Source organism: Lithobates pipiens, unplaced genomic scaffold (assembly GCF_037356315.1).
Source record: "Lithobates pipiens isolate NorthernLeopardFrog02 unplaced genomic scaffold, aLitPip1_a1.2 Scaffold_18, whole genome shotgun sequence".
In the NCBI taxonomy this organism is placed as follows: Eukaryota; Metazoa; Chordata; class Amphibia; order Anura; family Ranidae; genus Lithobates; species Lithobates pipiens.
In genome coordinates this window covers 389,874,501-389,898,376 of record NW_027507758.1, presented here as the reverse complement: position 1 = coordinate 389,898,376, position 23,876 = coordinate 389,874,501, and the positions used below count along the sequence as shown (strand labels likewise).

At 40.8% G+C, this 23,876-nt stretch overlaps 1 protein-coding gene across 1 annotated transcript in view; it reads right to left on the bottom strand.

The window, feature by feature from the left end:
• Positions 1–3,196: 3,196 nt before the first annotated feature.
• The window catches only part of HCRTR2 (hypocretin receptor 2), a 172,856-nt gene continuing 152,176 nt past the window's right edge, over positions 3,197–23,876 (bottom strand). The window contains exons 6-7 of the mRNA XM_077490313.1: positions 8,696–8,817; positions 3,197–3,846 (exon numbers count right to left, since the gene is read on the bottom strand). Coding sequence (XP_077346439.1) covers positions 3,620–3,846; positions 8,696–8,817 — 349 coding nt within the window. The 3' untranslated portion in view covers positions 3,197–3,619. The remainder of the gene's footprint in view (positions 3,847–8,695; positions 8,818–23,876) is intronic.

The window sequence follows — 23,876 nt, the reverse complement described above, 5'->3', positions numbered from 1 at the left end:
TTGCACAAACCAATCAAAAAACGCTTATTACGATTTTTTTTTTACCAAAAATATGTAGAAGAATACGTATTGGCCTAAACTGAGGGAAAGAACATATTTTTTTATATATTTTTGGTGCATATTTATTATAGCAAAAAGTAAAAAAGAATGTTTTTTTTTCAAAATTGTCGCTCTTTTTTTGTTTATAGCGCAAAAATAAAAACCGCGGAGGCGATCAAATACCACCAAAAGAAAGCTCTATTTGTGGGAAAAAAAGGACATCAATTTTGTTTGGGAGCCACAACACACGACCGCGCAATTGTCAGTTAAAGCAAGGCAGTGCCGATTTGCAAAAAGTGCTCTGGTCAGGAAGGGGGTAAATCCTTCCAGGCTGAAGTGGTTAAAGTCTGGAAAACTTGAAAATGATCCTTTGTAGTGGGGCTGTACCTGCACTGCAGAGGGAATTGTTAATTCAGGTCTAGGGGACTTCTTAAAGTAGACTTATGCTCCATACAAACTATCAGATTTTCTGCTGATTTTTGTCTTCAGATTTACCAAAACCATGTAGTGCAAGGGCCTGCCTGATTGGATACAAATTGAAACTCCTAAGGTTTGATCTCATATTATATGGTTTTGGTAAACCTGAAGGAAAAAGTCAGCAGAAAAAACTGATAGTGTGTATGGGGCTTTACTTGCCTGAGCCACTGCTCCTCCACTTTGCTAGATCAGTCCCGCAATGTCTTCTACCCCATGCCCCAGCAGTCAAAGGTCCTTATGTTACAAAGACCAATGCAGGGTTCAAGTGACGACACCGTGGGTCTGTCCACTGCTAGAGTGTGGGTGATTACCGCCTACTTGGGGGAACAAAGAATCAGGTAAGTAAATGCTCTTTCAGGCTGCGTTAACACTTAGTGCGAACACAGGTTACAGCAGCAGAGATCCAGTGAATCCCTGTTCTCCGTTTCAGGGAGGAATCAGGCTCAAATTTTTGCCTGAATTCGGACCCGAAATGGAGTCAAAGACATACAGTGCTCTGCAATCCACTCCGTGGCCACCACAGAGGTGTGTGAACCAGCTCCATTGAGACCCGGGCACACTTTCCTGTCATGCAAATTGGATGCAGGGAAACCCACATCCAAGTCGCTCTAGTGTGAACCCAGCCTTACTCTCCACTAAACAAGCAAATAACCCTTGCATTGAGAGCCCAACCCCACCGCAAGAGATAATTATCTACTCTCCCGGAGTTGGGCTTTAATTCTGTAAAGCCAGTTTTGTGATTCATGCACCACTGTCAGACAAAACAGTTTGGTTTTCAACATTTACAGTTTGTTCATAAACACTGGATCAAATGACATCCCAGATTGTTAACTGGACAATGGAGGACCATTGTTGGCTCATTCACGAAGACCTCCAGGAGCATGGAGCTCTAGCAGCTTTAACGCAGTAGATATCCATTCTTTAATAAGATATTTTAACATCTATTTGTAAATGCTAGCAATACATCCTCTATAGTATTGATTTATTGTAGACATACATTATATTGTCAAAAGTATTGCCTTTAAACGCACATGAACTTTAATTGCATCCCAGTCTAAAACCTTGTACACACGATCGGATTTTCATCCAGGAATTGTGCGATGACAGACTGCCTAAAATCCGACCACTCGAACGCTCCACCATACAATTGTTGGCCAACTTTCCGCCAAACAAATGTTGGATGTCAGGCTAGTAAATTTTCAGTGGACAACAGTCTGTTTTTCATCTCGTGTGTACACAAGTCCGTCACACAAAAGTCCAAAGTACAAACATGCATGCTCAGAATCAATGCTCACCAAATACAACATTAGCAGAAGGTGCCCAAAGGGTACCGTTCAAGAGCTGAAATTCCACGTAGTACATCACTACATTCATGTTTGTTAGCCGACAATTGTGTGCCATTTATATGCAAAAGAAGTTCACGGCACACACCCTTCGGAAAAAATTCTGGCGCTTTGTCTGCGGAAAATCCGATTGTGTGCACAAGACTTTAGTCTGAAGGGTTCAATATTGAGTTGGCCCACCCTTTTCAGCTATAACAGTTTCAACTCTTCTGGGAAGGCTGTTCACAAGGTTTAGGAGTGTGTCTATGGAATTGTTTGACTCTATGCAGGCCAATCAAGTTCCTCCACTCCAAAACTTGCTTATCCAAGTCTTTATGGACTTTGCTTTGTGCACTGGTCCAAATCATTTGGTGGACGGGGGATTATGGTGTTGTGGTTGTTTTTCAGGGGTTGGGCTTCTCCCCTTAGTTCCAGTAAAGGGAACTCTTAAGGCATCAACATACCAAGACATTTTAGACAATTTCATGCTCCCAACTTTTTGGGAACAGTTTAGGGATGGCCCCTTCCTGTTCCAACATGACTGCACACAAATGCACAAAGCAAGATCTATAAAGACATGGATGAGCGAGTTTGGGGTGGAGGAACTTGACTTGGCCTGCACAGTCTCCTGACCTCAACCCAATAGAACATCTTTGGGAAGAATTTAAGTGGAGACTGAGAGCCAGGCTTTCTTGTCCAACATCAGTGCCTGACCTCACAAATGTGCTTCTGGAAGAATGGTCATTCCCATAGACACATTCCCAAACCTTGTGGACAGCCTTCCCAGAAGAGTTGAAGCTGTTGTAGCTGCAAAGGGTGGGCCAACCCAATATTGAACCCTACGGACTAAGGCTAGATTCACACCTATGCAATTTTGGTGCTTTTTGCATATTTGCACTGCAGTCCATTTAACATGGTTTCCTATGGAACACAATCTGTAGCGCAAAATGCAAAAAGCAAAAAAAATGCATAGGTGTCAATCCAACCTAAAGACTGGGATGCCCATTAAATTTCATGTGCATATAAAGACAGGTGTACCAATACGTTTGACAATATAGTGTATATGCAATTATCAAAGTGCAGCACAAAGATGGGATATCCTTTAATCTTACACACAGCTGAATATTTTGAATCGGCAGTATACGCAAGAAGAAAAAAAAAAAAGATCACTAAAACCTTGTTTCAGTATCTTAGTACTGATGATCACTTTATCTATACTGTTTACCAAACTGGTTGCATTTCGTTGTGGAAAAAAACAAAACAAAACAAGAAAACAAACAAAAATGAATGTTAATCAAAATAATTTAGAGAATATATATATATATATATATATATAAAAATACAGATGTTGAGGTATTAAAATAAATTGTTGGAAAGAAAAGTGAAACCACAGCAAGTCATCAAAAAACAGCTGCCGGTTCCTACTGTAGATATGTTAATACGGAGTCTTGTTGTGTCTGGACAAAATATCATGTTTTTGTTTTCCTTCACTTTTACAAAATACCTAAATACTGTAGAGTTTATTTTTTGGGTTTTTTTTTTAGAAAGCTTTCATCCACCATGCCACCTTTGTACTCCAAATGTATGGCTTGTCACAACATTGTTAAATTGCAATGATAAAGCATTTGCTTTGGCAATGTGCCTGATCATGGCTTTGCCTTAGGTAAACCAGAACATATAAATAAGCAAAAAAAACAAAGTGCTGAGCAGTAATGAAAGATAACAAATGTATTTTGTTAGACAGCTGAATTGTATGCATATTTGTCTTTCTTGCAGTTTCTTTACCAGTTGTTCACTGCTGCGGAACCATTTGGGTTCGTAGTGCTCAGATTGGTTAGAACAACATTTTCTGAGATTCTTGAAACATTATCAAAGTTGCTGATTTGCGTAGTCAGTGATTTTCTGCTTTCAGTGCTGGCTCTTCCTCGAATGAGGTGATCATCTTGAGGTTTTTGGACACCAAGGCAACAGCAAGAAAAAGCTGCTTTGAATTCCTCTCTAAATTTACCTGTCAAGAAAAAAACATAAAAAAAAAATATATATTTTTATTACTGAGCAATTCAGGACCCATAAATGGGTAATGATTAACCAAAGGAGTCATTTTCAGTTCCTGTAGTGAACCTATGTTTACGTCAAGCATTTAGGGACTGGCATGGGACGTTTAGTTACCATACATTCATCTGCACATGGCTAGGTGTCTGCTATTGCTAATTAACCTTTTCACTGCTATTTTTGCATATATTAAATTTAGAATTTTGGGTCTGAAGATTAGTTATAATTCCAAAGAGCAGTGGGTGAACAACCATGGTTGCACTTGTGGCCCTGATGTTCTGCTACTGCATGTGGGCTAACTTTTTCACTAGTTATGCCCGGGTAGACAGTACACCCACTGCACAATGGACTGCCCACATAGTCTCTTCATTGGGTCCACCCATTCAATTTGAAGCTGTCTGCCATCAGAGAGCGGAATCTAGAAGAGACTCAGCTTACCCGGTACAGTGAAGGTGGGGTGGGGAGGTTGCATCCACTGTGTGAAGAGATCCCATCTATGTCAGTGGAGACACATGGAGCAGGGAGATCAGTGATAAACAAGGAGCATTGCAGGGGGAACCGAGTGGGCACTGAAAGCAAGTAAGTGTCACTGATCCCGACACCCAGCTCGGCCACTAAACCCAATCCTGACCACCACTGCTGATTCCATCCTCCTTAGCAATGCCATTAATTCAAACCCCCCCAGCACTGCTACTCATCCTATCCCCCCGCCAGCACTGCCACTCATCCCATCCCCCATCACTGGCACCCAACCCCCCAGCAGTGCTGCCACTCATCCCATCCCTCCACCCAGCATTGCCACTCATCCCATACCCCTCATCATTGCCATTCATCCTGCCCCCTCCAGCAGAGGCATATGTACAGGGGTCGCAATTACAACCCGGTACTATGCTCCAGAGGGCCCGTTCGGCCCTCTGCACACCTGTATAGGAGGAGCAACATAAAAAGGGAAACAATACCCTCCATTTTCCTCCTGCAGCCTTTCAGTGACTGCAGGAGGAAAATGGAAAGGATCGTTCCTCTACATGCCACCCCACAGCCGCTCCTATCCACATCCTAGTGCCCCAAGCTCCTTTGTACTCCCCCCAATCCCCTGCAGTTCTGTGAGGGATCTGTCAGGATGAAGAGCGGGGAAGGGGCCCCTTCCTTTTCTTAATGAATAATCATGATCTGTACCAGCACTGACTCTGTTCATTCACAACTGAAGAATAGTAAACTGTGTTTACTATGCTTCAGTATGTAAGTCTGTTTAGAACCCTGATATTTCACTGAAGCCCCAAAAACGGGGCGCATAACAAAAAAAAAAAGAAAAAAAAGAAAATGGAAAATAAAAATAAAAGGGAAAAAAATGCAGACATCACTGGGGGAACTACCAGGGTTGCAAAGGTTGTACTTGTGACTGGGCCCTGGCATTCTGCAACTGTGGGGGGGGGGGGGGACTTGGCTGGGGGTCAGGAGGGTCCTTCATGGTTTCTTGCACTGGAACCCTGAAGGTTTTGACAACGCCCTTGCCAACACATGTAACAATTAAGGAAAATAACTTTATTGAACACTTATAACCTAGAACATACAAAAACCCACTAATAAAAATGTAATTGCCCAATTATTAAAAAAAGTATGGACTTTTTTTGCAGCTTTATATATTACCACTGCATTATTCCCCCACTGGCTCTAACACTGAGAACCGAGCAATCAAACACTGCAGATCACTTGGTTCTCACAGCTCCCTGAGCAGAGAGCTGGTGACTGCCAGTCACCAGCTCTATGCTCAGGGAGCTGTGAGAACCGAGCAAGACTGTCAGACCAGCTCTCTGCTGTGCCCCCGCGCTTGCTGGTGCATGGGGCTGTGGAGAAGGTGGGAAGGACCAGGTCAGGCTCTCAGGGGTTGAGCTGGGTGCCAGTCCAAGCATGTGGGAGGATCCCAACTTTATTGTTGCGATCTTGCCCATGCCTGAACTGGCTCTGTAACGCAGGTTACACCAGGCTTCAGTCCACTGTCAGCTGAAAACGGGTCAGCTGCACTCCTTGATTCACAGAAAAAGTACAGCCAAACAAGCTTTGGCCGTACTTCTTTAAAAATCTATCCATGGAAGCTGCAGAGAAATTGTGTGAACACCCCCAATTCAAAATGTTCATAGGCATGTATACTTCAGTAGGACACACAGTCTACCTAAACTAAGTCACAAAATTAAAGCAAGGGTCAAGATTTTATAATTACATGTAATTGAATGTTATTCAGAATTCCTGGACAGATCCTCTAGTAGGATGTGTTCCGGGACCAACATGTGGCTGGATCTCATTAAAAGTTAATTTAGGGATCCTCTAATGGAATATAGATTGAGACCATCTCACATATAAATGATGTTGATGGGCCACTGCATGTGGCTGAATGGCATCTGAAGTTTGTGAGGGTATAATTTAATGAAATGTGCTGTGAGACCAACCCCCATACAAGTAGCATGGAGCCAGAGTGAATTATGGCACATATATCAAGCAAAACTGGAAAACTCCCAGTTATAGGTGCCCATATAATCACACAAAGCCTTCATACATCTTGTAGCATGGCACCTTATACCCTCCCTTTGTTGGCAACTAGATCCATATAGGAAAGTTCATCAAACTGTGTGGTATGTAACCCATAGTTGCCCAGTGTTATAGCCATCAGTTTTGATCAGGAAACATTTCTAAGCCATATAACATTTAAATAGATAGATTAGTTCCTAGCCATCCATGTGGGTCTTGGAAAGTGCAAGCTGTTATAGAAAGTGATGGTCACATCCAGAGGAGCCATGGTCATTTACTGTAAATGGATGAAGGAGATAGGGGTGGAGGTATCCCAAAAAGCTGTCATCATGGGAGCAAGGCTGGAAGCCTGACCACATTTTCCTCTGAAGCAGCCAGCGTGACCAGCAAAACCAGTCAGACTTCCAGTCTTGCTCTCATGATGACAGCTTTTGGAATACATCCTCCCCTATCTACTCCATCCATTTAAGCAACCGTGGCTTCTCTGGATATGGACCAATAGACCATCACTTTCTATAAGATAAGCATGGACTTTCCAAGACCCACATGGATGGCTAAGTACTAATCTATCTATTTGAGTTTTATATGCCTTGGAAACCTTTCATCAAAACTGATGGCTCCCTCACTGGGCAACTATGAGTTACATACTACACAGTTGGATCTATTTGCCAACATAAGTAGGGTATAAGGTACCATGCTATAAGCTATATGAAGGCTTTACGTGATTATATGGGCACCTATCACTGGGAGTTTTCCAGTTTTGCTTGATATATGTGCTATAATTCACTCTGGCTCCACGCTGCTTATATGGGGGTTGGTCTCACAATACAGTTCATTAAATGACACCCTCACAAACATCAAATGTTGGGGGGGGGGGGTTTAGGGTGCCACTCTACAAGCTACATGAAGGCTAAACATGATGAAATGGCAAACTTTGGGAGTTTTCCAGGTATGTTTGATGCTTTATATATTGTATGTGCCCATAATTCACTCTGGCTCCACACTGCTTATATGGGGGTTGGTCTCACAACACATTTCATTAAAGGACACCCGCCCGTACTTCAAAATGCTGTTCAGACACATGTATTGGCCCATCAACACCATTTATATGTGGGTTGGTCTCACTCTATTTTTCAATAGAGGATTCCCTTAATGAATTTTGAATGACATCCAGCCACATGTTAGTCTCGGAACACATCCTACCAAAGTATCTTTCCAGGAATTCTGAATAACATTCAGTTACATATAATTATCTAATCTTGAACATAAATATGGAGGAGAGGTTTTAATTTTGTGACTTAGTTTACATAGACTGTGCTCCCTACTGGGGTATGCATATCTATGAACATAAAGAATTGCACAATTCTGACCCCCCTTTTTTTGGGGGGGGGGGTGGTCACACAACTTCCCTGCCATGATTCCTTTTTAATAAGTGGCCAATTATGATTCTATTAGTTAGATAGTGGGTTTTTGTATGTTTGTATGTTCTAGATTATAGGTGTTCATTAAAGCTGTATTTTCCATAATTGTTACATGTGTCAGGCTATTTTGCTGGGTCTCATATATATATATATATATATATATATATACATATATTTAGTGATACAGTACACTTTTGCATATTGAGGTTGAGCTCAGTCTGGTTTTATGATTATATGATACATATATCATACAATTTTATGATTATCTTATTCTTCCTTTGGTAAATGTCCCCCATGGCAGTGCTCAGCTCTTACGCCTTTTTATGCCTTTTTTTTTTTACAATATCCAGCCTATTAGCCTTGTAACTGGCCATAATTTAGCATCAAGATTTGTTCCTTGCAGATTCCACTGTTAAATTCTGATTTGCGCTTCCCAGGTTTCAGGCCGAATTTGACAACCCCCCTTCCCTGCGAATTGAACCTGGATAGATTTGCTTATCCTTACATGTGAGCATTTTTCTGCATTATGGCTGAGATATGCAGTGTAGCACATACACTACATACTATTACTGTATGTACTTATTGCCTACAATGTCTTTATATATGCTGAATTTAACTTGATTTAAAAAACATTTCTGATATATGGTGTGCTTAGTCAGTATTTACTATATTTGCTGTCAGTCAATGCCCTTTTGGACATTGCGCTTTTCTTTATTAAATAAACTTGACATTGATATGTAAATGTATCATCCATTGTCTTATCTTCTGATCACCCATGCTCTATCTTCTCTATTTTGACAATATCTGTATTAAGTTTTATACACTTAAATAAAAATGAATAGAGAGAAAAATAAGTCTTACCACTTAGGAAATTGTAAATTATGGGATTGGCAGCACTATTTGCATACACCAGCCAATGAGAAAATGTAAACCACGCATATACTGTCTCTCTGTTATTTGTGTAGTCAAACATTCCAAATACTCTGCAGATAAAAAATTACATAAATGTTAAGTGTTAAATTATCCAGTTACAGTATTTGAGCATAAAATAGTATAGGATAATCACACATGCACATTTGCCAAACATGTGTTGTGCACTTTTTAGTTTACTGTTTGCCAGGCTGAGATGTTTGCATTTCCTATACATTTTCAACCATTTCCAAACTAGATTCAGTACTTGGATAGTTATACCTTTTAACTTTTTTTTAAATGTATATCCATTTTCCAAATACTATCACCTGGCCTGGGAAGCCAGGCATAAGTCTAGGGACCCAAAGGCAAGAAGGTATCATAGGCCTTTATGTTATGTTGATACCAGCCCACATTAAAAGGGTACAGTATTTTCATTCTGTCTCATGTCAAGGAAAATAGGTTGACAAAGAAGGAGGGGATGTATGTGTCACCTCCTTGCCACCTCTTTGGAGGCAAACAGTTGGCAATGATTTACTTGGAAAATTGGTTTTAGTGGATCTTTGGACCCGTAACAAGTTTATATGCATAGGGGTAAAAGAGCAATACACAGAAACAATTTAGTTATATATATAAAACAGTATAAAAATAGTTAAATATAATTAACAAAATCCAGGTCTCTCCTTCTTTTCTCCATGTTTAAAATATTTCTCTTGACTCTATTGACTCTATATATTATACAGGACTAGAAGGGTCCTGCTCATGGAGCTTACAACCTGTGGGAGGCTATCAACTGCCCCAGGCAATAAGTGTAGAGAAAGAATAGAAGGAACCTAAAGACAGAGATTTTGGGCACTCCTGCAGAAAGAGAAAGAGGAGAGGAGTTGATGGAGGTGACACTGAAGGTGCGACAAGATAGGTAGACATCAAAGGCAGCAGAAAGGTCTAAGAATATGAGTATGGAACAGCCAGCAGAAAGGTCTAGGAGTTTGAGTATGGAATAGCGGCCATTGGTTTTAGCAGTTAGTAAGTAGTAATTAAATAGTGAGTTGCATTAGCGCAGTTTCAGTAGATTGTTTTGGGTGGAATCCAGACTGCATTTGGTCAAGAAGGTTGTCATTAGTGGGGTAGCAACTCATTCAGTTGTAGACAAGGCACTCCAAAAGTTTGGAGGCAAATAAGAGTAGATGGATGGGTCTTGAGTGGTTCAAACAGGTGGAGTCCGGTGAAAGTTTTTTTAATTATGGGAGTAACCAGTGCATTTTTAAGAGGGGAGAAAAGCATATCAGTGGAGAGGGGGAGACTGAAGATGTAAGTTGGAGCGTATAGAACAGAGCAAGAATTTATCAACTTCCTCAGGGGTAACAGGATTGAAGTTTGAAAGCCTTGAGTGTGGAGGTGGACCTGGTATGTTGTTTGGAGGAGAAAGCTGGATCTCATTATGAGGATCTCATGATGCCAATCTCCTGGGCAGTAAGTAAATTAGTAGGTGAAGGCAGTGGTGGGTGAAGTAGATAGTTAAGGGTAGAAAAGAGTTAATGAGGACTGATGAGAGGGTTTGGTGAGATTAATGAAGTAGGTTTGTTTAGCAGCATAGAGGCAGGGGTTATAGTTGAGAGAGGCAGATTTGTATTGGGTGACATTTTGCAGGGAATCCATTTTACGCCAGTCATTCAAAATCACTGCTGCTTCTGTAGAGATTTCTAATGTCTTTCCAGGGTAATGGCCAGGGCCTAGTTCTGCACATAGAGAGGGGATCAAGTGTGTTCAGGGAGAATGAGAGTAATGCCGCGTACACACGATCAAACAATCGGGTGGAAAAATCCGGCAAACTCAAGTCCGCCGGACATTCCCCCCCCCCCCCCGTGTGTAGCCTCCGGCATACTTTTTTGACCCGGAAGTATGGCGGACTTAGAAAGTAGTTTTGCACTCCAATCTTCCCGCCGGACTCGCATTTCGGCGGACAATCCGGCCATGTGTGTGCCAGTCCGCCGTACTTTTGAAATGAACGGACTTTTCCCGCCCGGAGAAAAGTCCGCTCATTTTGAGCGGGTCTCCAGGTAGGCGGGGCCCGCGAAGGAGACGTTGCTGGCCCTGCCACCTGGTATGGACTTAAAGGGGAACCCCAACGCCAAAAAAAATGGGCGTGGGGGTCCCCCCAGGTCCACATCAGACCCTTGTCCGAGCACTACCTGGCCGGCCAGGAAAGGGGGGGACGAGCGAGCTAGAAGAAGATAGCGGAGGAGTCCGGCGTTCATTTCAAAAGTAGGGCGGATAGTACGGTGGACTTAGTATGCTGTATTAGTCCACTGAAAAAGTGCCGTGTGTGGGCAAGTAGCCCGTTCGGAAAGTCCAACGGACAGTCTGGCGGGAAGTCCACCAGACTAAGTCCATCGGATAGTCAGCTACGTGTGTACGCGGCATAAGTTGTACAAAGAAGACAAGGTCTGGGCAGGACAGGGGTGCTATTTTTTTCATAAAGGCTGTCAGTAGCAGAATGAAGAAGAGGGAGATGGAGGTTGTGAATGTTTCTACATGTAACATTTTGCTGGTTGAAGATAGGGAGAGTGTATCCAGGAGGCTGATAAATACTTGCATTTAAAGGGATACTGAAGAAAAAAAGATGAATACAGTGTGCTTTCAAAGAGCAAAGGGACAACGAGGGGGGTGTAAGCAGAACCTGAAAGGTGATTTGTGGAAAGGGAGAAGTTCAACTTAATTTTCATCCACTGGGTTTGGGTGAGTGAGTCCAGTAGATGCCACCATTAAGGAGGGCAGCTGGAGAGGCAGAGTCAGATTATTTTAGTCAGATTTTAGTAAAAGGAAGCAGGTTGAAAGAGTTGGAGAGGAAGAGGTCATTGACAGAGGTGAGCTTGTTAGAGAATGAGTGGGCATTCCAGAAGGCACATATGAGGAAACCTAATAAAACATTTTTGAAACAGAAAGAGAACCCCATCACCAAAAATGCATCACATAAAAAACCTTTTGTCCCCTATGGGATGAAAAAAGAAAAGTTTAGTAAAAATAAAAGTAAAAAAAGTGTAAAAATATAAAGTTACATCCATGCAACTAAAATCCCTCTCCCCCAAATTTCTGAGGCCCCATCACCCCTCATACATGCAGAGATGAACATAAATACATATTCTGGGGGTATGTACAAATGCGAAAACCTTGATTAGGATACACATGCTAAATATCGCTATACATGCCAGAGTAAAAGCAATAGTTGCATGCCCATTGTCCAGAGTTAAGGGATACGTTCACGTTTGTTCATCTTTTCTTTTTTATTTCTAAATTCCAGCTCCCCTATGTAACAAATATAGCATTCATGTACTTTGCAAAATTTTCAAAGCTTTCCATAAATTTTACAGATACTCACCTTACTGCCCTCCATCCATGTTTCCAAACGTATCTATTTCTTCTGTCTTACTTCCTTACAGACTATATGTCATAACACAGGAAGGAGTTGACCATCTGACCTCATTAGCACACACCCTGCATCATCCACCCACTGACTCCCAGCTGTATGTTTTTTTGAATGAAATGCCATCAATCAGTGATCCCCCTTCTCACTAAATACACTATCAGATTGCCATCTTTAAGTACATAGGAGGGAGTGGACAGAAACTCAGCTGTCAAGTCCCGTTCACATCTCTGCATAGCCGGAACTCGCATTCCCACATGCATTTTGTTTTGGAGAGGAGGAGGTGTTTTGGAGCATTTTCACTCATCACACATAGGGCAGCCCATCCACCTGAATGGGCTGCCCTACACACAGCAATCACTCCCAAAGAAGCCTAAGAACCTTTTTTTTAGAGCGGAGCTTTGTGCATTTTTTACTGTGATTTTTTGGTGCAGCGCATTTCTGAAATGCAAGGCCCCATTCACATCTAGCACAGTGAGAGCAAACATTTTGTGGCTCATTTTTCCTGTGACACACATAGGGCAACCTGTTGATTTAAATGGGTTGCACAGTATGTGGTTAATGAAACAGTTTTATGGGTTGCGTGCTTTTTACTGTGTGTTTTGCAGCATTTACCACTCGTTATTTCACATGGCTAAATGTGTGTTTGCTTCTGTGTTTGATGTGTTGTTAATAATTAATGGCACTGAAAGCACAACTAGTAATTTTAGGTGTACAAAGGAAGACATCCCAACCTGCAAAAACTCATTTCAGGGAGGTTGCAAACTCATTTCAGGGAAGTGGTGCTCTGCACTCCTCGGGGTGAAATGTGGGCATGGTTTAAGCGGTGCTACATATTGGGCGTGGCTTAATTGCTACCCGACCAGCCGTGGCAGTTATACTGCAGCAGGTTGGCACAGCTGTGCAAATCGCCATAGGTCTGAATCACTCCTTTAAGACGATCTAGCCAGGGAGACGCCCGGTGGGCACAATGTCTCCTGGGCACCCACAATCGCTCATGACAGAGCAGGAATGCGGATCTGTGTGTGTGAACACACAGATCCACGTCCTGTCACGGGAGTAGAGACAGATTTTGTGTTCCTAGTATATAGGATTGGTCTCCTCCCCTAGTCAATCCCATTCCCCTCACAGTTAGAACACACCTAGGGAACACAGTTAAACTCTTGATCGCGCCCTAGTGTTAACCTCTTCCCTGCCAGTGACAATTATACAGTAATCAGTGGCTATTTTAAGCTCTGATCACTGTATAAATGTCAATGGTCCCAAAAAAGTGCCGATCTGTCTGTTGCAATGTTGCAGTCCTGATAAAAATTGCAGATCACCGCCATTACTAGAAAAAAATAATAATAATAATCTATCCCCTATTTTGTAGGTGCTATCATTTTTGTGCAAACCAATCAATATAAGCCTTTTGCGATTTAATTTTATCAAAAATATGTAGAAGAATACATATTGGCCTAAACTGATAAGGAAATGTGTTTCTTTTTATTTATTTGTGTTTTTTCAAAATTGTTGCTTTTTTGGATTATAGTGCAAAAAATAAAAACCGCCGAGGTAATAAAATACCACCAAAAAAAGCTCTACTTGTGGGGGAAAAAGGACATAAATTTTGTTTTGGTACAACGTCGCACAACCACGCAATTGTCATTTTAAAGGCAGTGGACAATGTCAGTTTTTTTTTGTTTTTATTATTTTATCTATTATTTTTTACAGCTTTGTTGGTTATTATTATTTTTAAATCATATCTTTTTTAAAATATTTATTTTCACAGTGTTTCTGGGGAAGGGGGTGGGAGTAAGTGGCAGTGGATAGTGTCAGTAGTTTAGGTAATGATTTTTTAACAATTTAATTTATTTTAAGGGGGTTGGGGCAGTGGACAGTGTTGGTAGGGCAGGGGGGAGTGCTGTCAGTCATTTTTTCTTTTTTTACATTTACATTTTTATATATTTGTTTACAATTACATTTTTTTAATATTATATATATATATATATTTTTTTTTTTTACCAGCCCTATTGGGGGCTTTGGTGAGATATCAGGGGTCTAAACAGAACCCTGACATCCCCTCTTTGAGACAGAGAAAGTGACTGAGGACACAGATTCCCATGTCCTTCTCAGCACTGAAGATGAATTGACAGGAAACACACAGTCTCCTGTCAATTCATAAACTGAAGCAAAGTAACACACAGGTTACTCTGCTCAGTTATCACAGGACACAGGAGCAATAGCATAACAGGAAGGGGCCGGTAAATAACATTCTTATCAGTCCCTTCCACCGCTCTCCATCCTAACACATCCCCCCAGCAGCCATCGGGAGAGGAGAGAAGGGAGCCAGCTTCCAGAGATGGGGGGGGTGGAGGAGGACAGCGGGCCAGGGGAGAACGGAGGGGGACACATGGGTGATATGACACTGGCGCCCAGGATCAGCCCTGTATCCAGGATATCGCAGGGCATGAGTGTCCGGTAGCCCGCTGCCAAATTTGGGTGACTCCCGCCTCTCATGGGAGACTTGGGAGGTCTGTAAAAGGTAGCCATGCACTATTAATTCTAATTGTACAATCTCCTTTAGATCTGTCATCAATTATGTAGTGCAAGGGCCTGCCTGATTGGATATAAAGTGATTGGCTAGATAGGGGTTACATTTGGTACAAATCAGATTGTATAGTATATGGCCACCTTTATACACCTAAAATTACTAGTCAGTGCCATTAACTGTTAATGGCACACCAAACACAGAAGCAAAACACACATTTTGCCATGTGAAAAAACGAGTGGCAAATGCTTTAAAACGCACAGTAAAAAATACGCAACCTACAAAATGCCAAAATGTCCCAAAAGTCACATATAGCACATCCCATTGAAATCAATGGCTTGCCCTATGCGTGTCACAGGAAAAACAAGCCACGAAGCATCTACTCCCACTATGCTAGATGTGAATGGGGCCCGAAGGTGAAATTGGTGTGGTAACACAAGAACAATGAGGCTCCATTCACATGGGCTGCACCAAAAAATCATATAAAAAAAAGCACCAAGCTCCACTCTAAAAAAAAGTACTGAAGCTTCTTTGGGGCGATTACTGTGTGTAGAGCAGCCCATTCAGGAGGATGGGCTGCCCTATGTTTGATGAGTGAAAATGCTCCAAAACACCTCCCTCCCTCGTTAAAAAAAAACACAAAAAAAACACATGTGAGAAATCGAGTTCCCGCTATGCAGAGATGTGAATGGGGCTTGATAGCTAAGTGGGTTGGTGGGTGGATGATGTAGGGTGTATGCAAAGGAGGTCATCTGGTCAAACCCTTCCTGTGTCATAACCTACAGTCTGTAAAGAAGAAAGACTGAAGCAATAGATACGTTTGGAAACATGAATGGAGGACAGTAAGGTGAGTGTCTATAGAGTTTATGGAAAGCTTTGATATTTTTGCAAAAAAAGTACATGAATGCTATATTGGTACATAGTGGAGCTGGGATTTAAAAAGAAAAAAAAAGGTGAACTTATCCTTTAACCTCCCTGGACTTGGGATCGCATCGCAGGATACAGGGAAAGTTACTTACCTTGTCCCTTGGATCCTGTGATGTTTCCCCGCTGTGTGTGTGAGCTGCCTCCTCACTCGATTCACACAGTGCCAAGGTCCACCAGACTCCATTCCCTGTGAGCGTTGTGATGCACGGGCACGGAGAACGGCACCGAATTCAAAAAAGTAAAAACACAGTACATATACAGTACACTGTAATCTTACAGATTACAGCAATGTATAAAAAAATTACACATCCCCTTTGTCCCTAGTAGTCTGTCCAGTGCCCTGCATGCCCTTTTATATTATAAATACTATTTTTTCTGCCTGTAATTTGGAGATTGTCCATAGCAACCACAAAGTGTTCCTTTATGTCAAAAGTGGTTTTAGACCAGCTAGAAAACAGCAATAATAAATTAGAATCACTCGTAGAATTGAGCAATAGCGATTTGTGGGGAAATTCGTCATCAAACACTAAATTTAATGACAGCAACAATTCTGCAACTGAGCAAATTTCAGTGTTTTGGATTTGATTACATTATTGAATCATTTTTATTATTATTATTATATTATTTGTTATAATTATTTATAGTTATTTATTATATTATAATTTATGATTAATTTTTCTAACTTTATCATACCCGGGATGTCTACTAAACTCTGGTTTTGACAGATTTACGTTAGTTATTCCTAAGAATTACAGGCCTACAATATAAAATGCCAAATTTCCATGCAAAATAATTGTACCACTTTCAGCACCAAAAATCTGAAATATTCATACCGCCATGGAGGTTAACTCTTAACAAGTATGGGGCTTTTAAAAACATAGCCTATGGGAAATATAGGGTATTGAAATCTGTCACTGTTTCATGAGTGCACACAATTATAAGGCTTGATATGTTGTGTAAAAATGTGGTAATATATATGCCCTAAAATTCACTTTAGTGTACTTTTTACTGAAATGTTGCATTTTATAAGCTGTTGCACTTATGTCATATGACATTAAAAACTGGAACTACCCCTGTTTTATTCTCTAGGGTGTCTGCTTTCAAAAAGTGCATAATGTTTGGAGGTTTTATATAAACAGGCCTAAAATATATATTTTTTAACATCTGTGCAAAAAATGCAATAACAGTTCTGGCAGTGAAAGGGGTATGGTTAAAATAAATATTAATATAAAAAGTAAATTTGTAAATAAACATAAAAACACATAAAAAAAATGTTATGGAGGGTAGAACTGTAGGAAGGGATCTGTGTTTAACATTTCTTTACTGTGCATGATTCTTTTGCAATGATCCACATATATCTCCAGAACCTGTCCTCTTGTTGTATTCCCATAGAAGCATGAAGAGGTGAAGGTTGAAAGGGAGAAGTAGTAGAGGGAGGAGGGCAATAAAGGGAAGAGGTAGAAATCGCATTAGCACATCTCATTGCCTACTACCTCTATGTGGTTTGCATTTAAGTTTTCTAGCTGCAGCTATGCCTTCATGGCATGACTATAATACATAAATAAAAATAAATATATATATTTTTTAAATATCACTGGCTGCTAGGTGTCTGGAAGAATCAAGATTAGCTAGTCTAAATCGGAAAAATTGCACATGTACCTGTCCTCTGCAAGCTTCATCGATACTATAGCATAAAGATAAACATTTTGGTAGATTAAATGAGAGGTATTGCAGTGCAAAGAACCTCAACAAAAATAAAAGAACAAATCAAAATATAAAGAAATATGGAAAAATAAAATAAAACTAACAAAAATGTAATGCAAGCTGGGGTCTCCCACCTAAACCAGGAACTTTCCAATAGATAATATGGGATTGGTTGCAGTTCAAAGATCTTGGATAGAATCCATTGAGTCTCCAGAGTGTTTGTGTCAACACTGGACCAGATGTAGTCAGTAATTATGGGGTTTGTGACCTGTCAGTGAGTCCTTTCTGCAGCTGATGCCACCATTAGGAAATGCAACAAATACATTCTTACACAGCACCCTCCTCAAAGTGCAATATTTTGTGCCATTCTGAGCACAACTGCTGGAGTTTAGAAGGGGTTAAATGTCCCCCTTGAAGCTTGCCTTGCCTTCTTATATACCATAATTACATTGGAGGTGAAGGAGAAAGGGGAGGAAGAGGTAAAGGAGGAAGTGAAGAGGAGTTTAGGGAGAAGGAAGTGGGTAAGGAGGAAGCAGGGAAAGAGGAGGATGAAGAAGTCACATTAGTAATTTGTCTTGCCACCTACCATTCCCCCTGGCCATAGAATTTTCTTTCTCTAATTGCTGCTGCCCTCCCTCCAGTATTGTGGAAGGTTAGGCAGCCTATCACCATAGTTTTTCAAACTGCCTTAGTTCTCCTGTGCCTTGACCATAATTAAATAAATAAGATAACTGCTGAGTGCCTGGGAGGAGAAAGAGTGTGCTATCAGAGCAGAGGAGTTGCACACATGCCTGATCTCTGCTGTGAACAGTCAAATTACTATCAATATCAAAAAATACAGAAAAAAACACTGTAAAATGTAAAAATAGGTGCATTGCTTATGGTAATTTGTCATTCTGGGGAAACCCAAGCCAGGAATTGTCCACTAGATTATATAGAGGAGTGGTTGCAGTGCAAAGAACTTGTACAAAGTAGGGCTCAGAACCTTGACGTAGAGGTAATTATATTCCAGCCACTGCACAATATTTATGGCTATTGTCTTTAAACTTTCTATTTTGGAATACAACTTGTCTTATTTCTCCCTCTGATATTGTGGCCAAACCAAACTGTTTATATACTGTCCAGTTACTGAAAAATATTTGTGAATTTTATCTCAAAGGCAACTCAATCTAATTTTAAATTGCGAGATAACACCTTGTCTTTTGCCAATTTATGTACTTCCATACTGTTTTTATGCTAACCAATTTCTACAAAACACATACCTGTCTATAAGTCTATATTTTACATTTTTGGGAACAACTGGCATACAAGGATGGACAGGGATTCAGAGAATGTAGGGTTATGATTTGAAGTGTTTTTTGTGCACTCTGTTTTGACATTTTACTTTTTTTAATAATAAAATGTATTCAATAATGTAATTAAATCAAAAACACTGAAATTTGCTCAGTTGCAGAATTGTCACTGTCGTTACTTTCAGTGTTTGATGACAGATTTCCCCACGATTCACTATCGTTCAATTCTGCAAGTGATTCTAATTTATTATCGCTGTTTACCAGCTGGTCTAAACTCGCTTTTGACGTAAAGGGACACTTTTTGGTTGCTATGGACATTTTCAAGTTTCCAGGTAGAAATAACCATTTATATAATATAAAACTGCATGCAGGGCACTGGACAAAGCACTAGGGACAAAAGGGATGTGAAATAATTTGATACACTGTAATCTTACAGATTACATTACTGTATTATATATATTATGTGTTTTTCACTTTTTGAATTTGGTAATACATCGGGTGGAGTACACAGCCCGTGGACACAACTTTGCCTGGATCCTGTGATGCAATCCAGAGTGTGGATCGGGGGTTACCGCTTTTGTTAATGAAAATTCACCCTGATCCACACTCTGGATTATCACTAGGGAGGTTAAGTTACCAACAAATTACATTTAATTGGTGGCTTCTTTATAAAGGAAAAACAGCACACAAACCCAAAGGTTACCCACAATATATAACAGATGTCTTATGTATTTTTAGGGATCTTTGGGGTCTGCGTGCCACTTTAAAAAAAATAAAATAAATAGAAGCCAGGGGGAAATATAATTTACAGGCAATATAAAACACCTTTTTCCCTTGTAAATGTGCTTTAACCCTTTAACGTTCTGCTCCACCGTTTGGTAGCGCACATTTTGAGTCACGCTAACTCATTGAAAAATGTGGACTTTAAAGGTTTAAAGAAATCATTGCATTGGAACCTTTTACTCAGGGCAATGTCCACCCTTAAGCCCCGTACACACAAGAAGACTTATGTCCGACAGACTTCCGAAGGAGTTCCATCGGAGTTCTGCCGGAGTTCCGACGGAGTTCTGACGGACTTTTCGGCGGAGCGGACTTGGCCACACACAATCACACACAATCACACTAAACTCCGACGGATTCGAACGTGATGACGTACGACTGGATTCGAATACGGAAGTTCATAGCCAGTAGCCAATAGCTGCCCTAGCGTCGGTTTTAGTCCGTCGGAATAGCATACACACGAGCGGAGTTTTCGAAGGGACCCGGGGTCCGGCGGAGTTCCGTCGGGAAAATTTGAAGCATGTTCCATATTCTAAAGTCCTTCGGACTTTGGCGAGTCAAAAGTCCGTTGCAGCCCACACACGATCGAATAGTCTGACGGACTCAGTCCGTCGGACTTTGGACGTTGAAAAGTCCGCTCGTGTGTACGCGGCATTAGGCAACCTTTTGACTACAAGACCAGAAAAAGGCCATTTTGATTTGACAAATTGGGCTCCCATAGACTTTATTGAGGTTTGGGTTTGACATCCAAACTCTTTTGTTTGCCGTACCCTGCTCAAATTAAATACAGGGCAGTTCAACTCATCCCTATATCATTATATAGTGTCTAAAATACGAGCATTGTCATTTCTGTCTGCTATCAGCATGAATAACTTCTGACAAGATCTCCTTACACCAAGATAAAAATGGTGACAAAGGAGGGATATCCAGCTGATTGACAGCTTCATCTCTGTTCCTGTGTGCTATGTGGAGGAGAGTGTGTCTCTTCCCTCAAACCAGCTCTCAGAACTCTCCTCACTGAGCTCTGCAGAGTGTCATTTCATCTCTCCTCACTTTTTTCTGACAGTTCAGACAAGATTTACAAATTCTGTAATTTGAACAGATGTAAAAAAGAGAAGACTACAGATAGGTACAACTTATGTAGGAGGATTGGTTTAATCTGTATGTATCACCCAAAAACAGACTTCATTGCTTATATGTAAGGTTTCACAGCCACTTTAAAAAAGACCCTCTCCTTACTGTACTGTATTCTATAAGAAAGCATGTCTTGCTTTTTTAAAAATACCGCTGGCAGTGCCCAGTTCCCAAAACCTTTTTTTGATAGTAGCATGCCTAATAGCCTTGAAGCTGGCCATAATTCCTTTTCAAGATTTGTCCCTATAATCTTCAGTTGCATTTTATGATGAGTCTGGGTTTCACAGATTTCAAGCAAGATTAGACAAATGTCTTTAGACTCGAACCCCGGAAGATTCTCATATCACTAGTTGTGGACATTTTCTATCCATAGCATGACTCTTTCCATTCCTTCTACTATTGCCATGGCAAAATGTTTACTACCTTGAGACAACAAGTACAACTTCTGGTTAATACTACAAGCACAACAAGTCTGTTCTAAAAGTGTCTTGCTGTGCATCACTTTTGAAATAAAATAGCATGATAACACTTCAGTAATCATGAATTTCAATAAATTCAAAAAGCAACCGGGAAATGCATTTCTCAAGTGCTTCCACGAAATATAAGAAATGTTCAGCCCTCATTCAATTAAAATTATTGTGCTGCGCCGCTGAGATTCACACAGTCTTTCTCACAAATATGGTGGTGCCTACTGTGCAAGACAGCCTCACTTATCCTTATGGGTAAAACCCTACTTATGGCAGCCTTAACCCATTGGAGTATGTTTTTCTTATAGTAATGAATGGGGTCATGTTTTACATGCACAGTATAAATTGCCATTTTTGGAAAAAGGTTGTGTGCAGTAAGAACTGCCATTTTTGGTAGAACGACTCTTCAGCTCGGAACAGAGTTGATCAGGGAAATTTGTTGAATAGGGGCCAAAGCTAAGATTTTATGTTGTATTTTAAGAGAATCTTGTGGTGGAGGACTTCTATAAAGTATCTACATCAATTAAAGTTGAATAACACTGCATAATGTGAATAACACATCAAGAGGATGTTATATTCCATGGTAGAAAAGTTCCCAAACCTTCTTCCGCATTAGGTTAAGCATGTGTGTTATTTCCAGCAGTGCTATCAAATAATTTATGCTGTGAAAAATGAAGCAAGTGTTAGTTGGAGAATGAAATATACAGCATCTATATATGCCTGGTGCCCTGTGAATGAAGAATCAGCATTAAGTGGTCTCCAAGAGTAGGATGTATGAGGTCTCCCAAGTCAACTAGTGAGACCAGTCCCACTGCAGGAGGTAAGCTATGACCATTATCTAAATGCGCAATCTGGAAGTTCTCAATGTTAATATTATTATACAGGTTTTATATAGCGCCAACAGTTTGCGCTGTGCTTAATGAAATAAAGGCAGACATTACAGTTACATTACAATTTGGTGCAAGAGGAATCAGAGGGCTCTGCTCATTAGAGCTTACGATCTAAAAAGGAAGGGTCAATTGATACAAAAGGTAAATGCTGTGGGGGGGGGTGAGCTGATGCAGGAAGTAAAACTAGTGTTAGCATAGGCGTCTTTAAAGAGAAGGGTTTTCAGGGATCGTCTAAAGATTAGGGGACAGTCAGACAAATTGGAGTAGGGACTTCCAAAGGATGGGAGAAGTTCTGGAGAAATCCTGGAGGCGAGCATGGGAGGAGGTGACAAAGGAGCTAGCAAGTAGAAGGTCTTGGGACGACCGAAGAGATTGGCTTGGTTGGTATTTTGGGACTAGGTTAGTGATGTAGCTGGGGCAGAGTTATGGATGGCTTTGTAAATTATTGTTAGTCCTTTGAATTTTATTTGTTGGGTGAGTGGAAGCCAGTGGAGGGATTGGCAGAGAGGGGTGGAGGACACTGAATGGTTGGTAAGGTGGATTAGTCTTGCAGCGGCATTCATTATGGACTGAAGGGGGGATAGTCTATGTAAAGGTAATCCAATGAGGAGGGAGTTGCAGTTGTAGTCGAGGCGAGAGATAAACAGGGAGTGAATTAGAAGCTTGGTGGTGTCATTAGTTAAAAAGGTGCGGATTCTGGAAATGTTGTGAGAAATAGTCAAGGTTTAGAAGATGTAATGCATGTGTGTAATGTTTACCACACCTTTACTTCATGTATGAACTTTTGGAGCTGATGTGAAAGTTCCCCATGCCCCAGAAATGAGACATACAATCTGTTATTCTAGATTCCATTAGACACCCTAATTAAAGTGATTGAATTTGTAAAAATAACAACCATGTTATATTTACCAGCTCTGAGATAGCCTCTGCTCTCATGTACATCGCTGGATCGAGATTTGGGATCGGGCTCAGGTAACTATTTAGGGGGTCTGGGGGGAGGGGGGCTGCTTGCAGAAGGTTGTTTTTTATTTTTTGCCTTAACCACTTCCAGACCACCTCATGCAGATATACTGCGGCAGAAGGGCACGTACAGGCAGATTGATGTACCTGTACATTGCTCTTTAAGAGGTGGCTTGCGGGCGGTGAGAGCCTGTGGGGAGCTCCGTGAGCATGATCGCAGGTCTTGTGGACTCAATGTCCACAGGGATACCCGCGATCATCTCACGGAGAGGAAGAACGGGGAAATGCTTGTTTACATCTGCCTAATGACTGACACTGATCACAGCTCCCTGTGATCGGGAGCTGTGATCAGTGTCGTGTTACACACAGACTCTCCCCAAAGTTAGGATCACTCCCTAGGACACACTTAACCCCTACATCGCCATCTAGTGGTTAACCCCTTCACTGGCAGTCATGTTAACACACTAATCAATGCATTTTTAATTGCACTGATCGCTGTATAAATGTGAATGGTCACAAAATCGCTCCAAAAGTTTCTCAAGTGCCCGCCATAATGTCACAGTCCCAATAAAAATCGCTGATTGCCGCCATTACTAGTAAAAAATAAAATAATAAAAATGCCATAAAACTATACCCTATTTTGTAGACGCTATAACTTACAAACCAATCAATAAACGCTTATTGCAATTTTTTTTACCAAAAATATGTAGAAGAATATGTATTGGCTTAAACACAAAAAAAAATTTTTTTATATATTTTTGGGGATATTTATTATAGCAAAACACAGAAAAAAAAAAAGAAAGCTCTATTTGTGGGGGGAAAAGGATGTACATTTTGTTTTGGAGCCACGTCGCACGGTCACGCAATTGTCAGTTAAAGGGACGCAGTGCTGAATTGCAAAAATTGCTCTGGTCTTTGGCCAGCCAAATGGTCCGGGGCTTAAGTGGTTAATGTATAGAATGCATTAGGGTATAAAATCTTTAACCTTTAGAACCATGCTGTTTTCAGTCTGCATTGTGTTTTAT